The sequence below is a fragment of the Solanum tuberosum genome, unplaced genomic scaffold (assembly GCF_000226075.1).
Source record: "Solanum tuberosum cultivar DM 1-3 516 R44 unplaced genomic scaffold, SolTub_3.0 scf00123, whole genome shotgun sequence".
NCBI lineage: Eukaryota > Viridiplantae > Streptophyta > Magnoliopsida > Solanales > Solanaceae > Solanum > Solanum tuberosum.
Window position 1 is genome coordinate 1,498,123 of NW_006239048.1, and position 6,428 is coordinate 1,504,550.

Sequence of the window (6,428 nt, forward strand, 5' to 3'; positions counted from 1 at the left end):
TTGATTTTTTAAATTTCCTTTTCTTTTGGTTTTTTAAAGAGAAAAAAATTGAAGTTAGCTACTAATTTCATCACTAAATTGTGTATAGCTAATATTATTTTTTTGATAATATATTACTAATCCATCGTTGTCGCTATATAGAATTAGTGACAGATTTTATTATTTTAGGTATTAAATTTATCTGTCGCTAATTTTTTTGTCAATAGTGTTTACACAAACATGTAAAAAGGTCCTTATTTTTAAAAAAAATATTTTTTTTATTATTATTATGGTGGGGAATGGAGAGGCTATTGATGAGTGGGATTATCAATTATTTGATGAAAATGTTGTAAATAGAAGTTTTTCCAAGCGTAGCATTGCCCAACGCCGGGAAGAAAAATGTGGTTTCAATGCTTCCGGCATAAGTACTCCGGCGATGTCACCGCCACCGGATAGGGAAACTTTTCTCACAATACCGCCGGGACTAACTCCGACAGCATTGCTGGACTCTCCGGTTATGCTTCCGAATTCACAGGTATTTTATAGATATTTGTGTGGTTATAAATCATTTCAGTACCATTTTCTTGGATGGACTAACAAAAAATAGTGTCACATCATAAATTGGAACGGAGAGAGTAATGTACTCTCTTTCAATATTTTTCTTCTTTAACAAAAAATCTCGAATGTGAATGTTGTCATGATTTTGTGATATTGTTGTTTTATATATTTGTCCAAAGAGTTGCATGTTAAGTGATGTTTGTTAATTAATTAACCAAAATTGGATTTTTAATAAGACTTATGTTCAAATGTTCAATTCCTATACACTCACAACTCAAATCACTTTGACAGATCATCTTAAAAATTATGTTAGATGCATGTGGATTGTCCGAAAAGATACCAAAACTTGAAAACGACAATTAGGGTTAAAATACATTAAAACATGGACAAACAACATAAATTTCGTTAGTTTATGAGCTAATTATCTGTCTTATTTTTTGATACATATATATTTGTAACGTCACATGTATCTCGAATACATGCTAAGAAGATACATCTAATTATCTAAGATGGCCACTCAACTCTGAACTTTTCTCTTAAAAAGTCATTCAATTTTAAATTTTAAACTCAAAAGTCACTCAAGTGTTATTTACTGATATAATTTTATTTTTTAAACACAATTTCAAAAACTCTAATTTTACTAAATGAACAAATATTACTAGTATAGCCTAAGGAAAACACAATCATCCAAATTCTTTTGGTCTTCTAATCAAAACACATTCAAAAATTCAATCTTTTCACTAATTCTTACCTGAATATTTTCTCCAATAAAATTCAAGAATTTTCAATTTTTTCCTCATTTTTTTAGTATCAAAAATCTTTTTTTATAAATAAATATAATCTTTAACTCAAATACATGTATACTTTCTGATACATGAACTCTTAACTAAATACATGCATATATTTAGTTAAATCATCTCTCCTCATCTCCTATTTGTCTGTCTCTCCTCTTTGGCTAGAGATCAGCGTCACCTCGCTGCTCGTCTCACTCCATCTCCGATAGATATCAAGGAAACAACGGCGAAAAGTGATATCATTATGATCAAGTTTAAACCGACCAAAAAGAGTTTCACAATTTTCTTCCAAGAGAGTTTTAAATTTTATCCCTCTTTATTTGGAAAAGCTTATTGTCTTATTTCTTTGCAAACTTGAAACAATTGCAGATTTTTAAAACTTCTATTTTCATTTTAGTTTTTGGGTGGATAAGGCAGAGGAGGAAAAGTGTCTTATAAGAAACAATTTATTTTAAGACTTTCATTTTCATTATGCACAATATTTGAAATCACAAACATTGCAATTTTTATTTTATTCTTTTCCAAAATTTAAAATAAAAGGTATGCGTGCTATGAAACTATTAAAACAAGAAGAAGAAAATAGTAGGGAGAAGCAAGATAACTTCTTATTCCTCTTAAAGGATATTCATAGATTGAGGGATTCAATGATTCTTTACTATGAGGGTAACCCCTCTATTTATTTCCTTACTAGGATTTTTAACTTTTCTCCAAAGACATCTGCATAATAGACATTTACTATAGTACAAATATGTTTATAACACTCCCTCTTGAATGTTTTTTTGATAAATTATGTACCTCATTAAAACCTTAGTAGAAAAAAATCAATAAAAAAAATTCTAATGAAGAAAAAACTATATACATATAAAATAATACATATATTTTTAAATGCCCCATTAAAAATTTTAGTAGAAAAATTCATTGGAATAAAATTTTAGTGAGGAAAAAGAGTACACCGCATATTAACTCTAATCCTGTCCTGATGTATGAAAAAAGGGAAGAATCAATCACATTGCCTAGAGAATCATAAAGGGGGTCCCAATAATTACAAGCCCATGAGAAATAAGAAGAACTACAAGCACAAATATAAGTTTGAATGCCAAAAAGACGACAAAATAAATGTGCTTTAACCTAGCTAGAGCCTAGATGCCCTAGCTATCAAAAAGCTTCACCAAAGAGGGGTAAATGTAACCTCCCACCACACAAGTATGAACACACTGGTATTATGATTCTTCAATTTCAGCTAGATTTTGAATCTTCGCATTTCAAGTTTATACACCATCTTCTTAAAAGTTGTAATTGATAGAGATTTTGTGAATAAATCAATCATATAATCACTCAAACGAATTTATTGCACATTGATATCATCATTTTTTATAGCTCATGTGTGTAGAATTTTTTTGGCACAATATACTTCGTTCTATCTCCTTTAATAAATCCTCCCTTCAGGACCAAATAATTCTGTAAACTCCTCACTTCAACTTCTTTAAGCAAATAATTAATCTATTGCCTTTTGAAAATTCTTCAAGAGTTCAATTCAAGTCATCAACTTGCATAACAATTAAGAAGATTCTTGCTTGATTTAATCCATACGAGAATTATAACAAGTTTTTCAAGAATTTGTATATGTTTCACGCATTTTGAATCCTTCGTAAATTTTCATATCGATTTTGTCCTGTAACAACATTCAATACTAAATGCATGACATCCTTTAGTGTCTAGACTCCAAGTCAAATAAGTTTTATGTTTACCAAGATGCATCATTCCAATTGATAATTATTTCTATGCTAGCATGCTTTAATAGACATAGAATTCAGATCCGCATAATCTTTATAATATTGCCTATATTATATTAAAGATATCATTTTGTATCGATTCATAATGCGATATAACTTATTGAATTTATAAGATTTCATGAAGTGTTATGTCGTAATTCAAATATAACATTTTTGGGTGGGTAAGGCAGGAGAGGGATTATTTTAAGACTTCCATTTTCATAATGCTTAATATTTGAAATCACAAACATTGCAACTTTTATATTATCCTTTTCCAATTTTAAAATAAGAAGTATGAGAAAATTGAAACAATAACATTTTGGGTGATGATAGAAGTGGAAGGATTAAGAGAGAAGGTGAGCTGATTTGGAGTGAAAAAAATAAATTAAGATGATAGTTAAGTAGGGCTCTATTTTAAGCTATTTTTAAGGATTATAGTTATACAATAGAATAACAACTCATGTTAATATTTTTGTTTAAAAAAATAATAATCTAATTAGTTAATTAGGTCCATGGATAGTGGTGGAGTTACAACAACTTACTTGCAACTCCAATTCCTTTATAAAGCTTGAACTTTTATTATTTGCAACTAATTAATTAATCCTTCTTGTTATCTTTGGTTAATTAGGCACCACAATCTCCTACTACTGGAAGCTTTCAACAGTTCCCCATTATCATTAATCAAGAAAACTCAATGTCCACTCCTCCTCATGTGGTCATCAATGCTAATTGTCCAATCAAGACTAATAATGTTATTGATCATCATCATCATCATCCCCTCTTATTCCCATCTTCATCAAACACTCAGGTAATTTTAATTACTTCATCCGTCCATCTTTACTTGTCCATTAGACTATTTTGGAATGTCCAACAATACTTGTACAATTTATAAAATCAATGAATAATTTATCAGTTCTTGTCTATTTTACCCTTACTATTAAATCTTATTTATTTTTCAATGCTTAGATGAGTTATATTTAATAAGGGTGATTTGATAAAATTACCACTATTATTTTCTTAATCACTGTATTAAATCAATAATAGACCATTATTGCTGAACAGAAAGAGAGTATCAATTGATTAGTTTGTCATTTTATTTAATTACAACATGATTATACCAACCACAGGACATGTTCTACCTTCATTTGACATTGTTTCTTAATGATTCCATGACTCTATCTAACTGTTCTATTGCATATAGGGGTGGCTATGCTATTAAAACCTCTATGCAATATCTATTTTACTTTGATATTTTCGATCATCTATCTATATAGTATATTTTTTTATAGTATATTTATTGTTTATTTTGTCAACTAAGATGTTTATAGGTTTTTATTTAAGTTAATTATAAGTAGAATAATTCTTTGATGAATTTGTCACAAAATCTAATGCTACTATTTTTTATAGGCTAAATACATACACATCCCCTCTAACTTGCTTCGAAATTTTATTTTGGTACTCTATCTTAACTTTGTTCTATTTTAAGTCTTCAATCCCATTTATCTGTACTATTTAAACACAAAATACTATTTTTTTATGATTTATATTTGTGTTATTCAACTGCAGTTTTGCATTTTAAATATCGACGTCTCTTCGTTAATTTTGATAAAAAAAGAAAAGAAAAAGTGAAGGACGAATATTTATTTATTTTTAAAATATAATAATTTCTTTTTGAGAGTTTCTCTGTATTTTTTCTTGAAAAATAACCGACGAAAGTGCATCGATTTTCTTTCTCAAAAAACTCATTGACAACCCGATAAAGTCTGACTAGTTTTAATATTTTTTAATAGTATTATTAGCAATGAACAAGAGTCGTCTTTTTATCCATATTGAATTGAATATAAAATTTAAAAATGAGTATTTGAGTTAAATCCAGATAACCCGAATGATATGAAAATATAAAATATGTGGTGTTATTTAAAGGTCTATAGATCGATCTTGAGAAAATGTTATTTAAACTTTCAGTTTTAAAGATCGATGTTCGTCCCTCAAGTTAGAGGAGTTGTCTATATATTTGACCTTTTTATAAATGCTATTTTGAAATTACATGTATTAATTATGTATATATGTATTGTACATGAATGTGTGTTTATTTAAGGGGCAAACTTACACACAATCCCTTTACTTGCCCTTATTTTTATTTTGGCACTTTATTTTAGCCTTATTTCATTTTAACCTTACAACTCTATTTTTTATGTATCATTCAAACACAAAATATTATTTTTATGTTTTTTTTTTATTTATGTTCTTCATTTGTAGTTTTTCATTTTAGAAATCGACATTTGTTTGTTAGTTTCGTTAAAAGAAATTTAAAAATTAACGGATGAAAATTATTATTTTTTAAAAATAATTATTTTGAGAGTTACTCTATATTTTGCGTAAAAAATAACTGACGAATGTGTGTCCATTTTATTTTTTAAATAATCAATTAAATTAAATTATATCACGTATTTTTTTTTTCATATCGAAGCTATCTAGATTTAACTCAAATACTAGCTTTCTAATTTTTAATTCAACTCAATAAGGGTAAAAAGTACCCGTCTTCAATACGAGTAAAAAAAGACTCTTGTTCATTGATCATAACACTACTATAAAGACGCTAAAACTCGATAGACTTTGTTGGGTTGTCATTGATTTTTTAAAGAAGAAACTTTGTTGGGTTGCCATTGATTTTTTAAAGAAGAAATTTTGTTGGGTTGTCATTGATTTTTCACGTAAAAGTATAGAGAAATTCTAAAAAAGAAATTGTTATTTAAAAAAAAACAATGTCCGTCCGTCAATTTTTAAAATGCAAAATAGTAGTTAAAGAACATAATTAAAAATAAAAAAAATCATAAAATTAGTATTTTGTGTTTAAATGTTACATTAAAAATAAAGTTAAGGGTTAAAATTGAACAAGACTAAAATAGATCACCAAAATAAAAAATGGGGACAAATTAGAGAAATTGTGTCTGTGTTTGGCCTTATTTAAGTTTCACTTTACTATTATTTATACTGATAAATGAGCTTTGATTTTCATTAAATTAATTGTTTTTATATTACATGTGTTGAAATAATTAAAGTATTATTACAGACTTGTAAAAATAGATATTCGAATTTTGATTATTATCAATATTCATTTATTTAATTCTCAGTTATTTATTTAGAACGCCCTTAGCTTATATAGTTAATTAGTACTTCTTACTTTTCTTTTCTGTCTCGAATATTTTATATAGATTAATAAAAACTTAAAAAATATCATAATTTAGAGAAATTTTAAAAAAAAGGACTAACATTTAAAAATGACAAAGAGGATAAATGTGTGTGGGGGGGGGGGGGGGTTTCG

General features: G+C 27.4%; 1 protein-coding gene across 1 annotated transcript in view; it reads left to right on the forward strand.

Annotated features, from left to right (window-relative positions):
- The first annotated feature begins 268 nt into the window (after positions 1–268).
- LOC102587930 (WRKY transcription factor SUSIBA2-like) overlaps positions 269–6,428 on the forward strand; it is a 7,768-nt gene continuing 1,608 nt past the window's right edge. Inside the window, exons 1-2 of the mRNA XM_015310051.1 lie at positions 269–514; positions 3,732–3,911. Of these exons, the coding sequence (XP_015165537.1) occupies positions 269–514; positions 3,732–3,911 (426 nt within the window). The remainder of the gene's footprint in view (positions 515–3,731; positions 3,912–6,428) is intronic.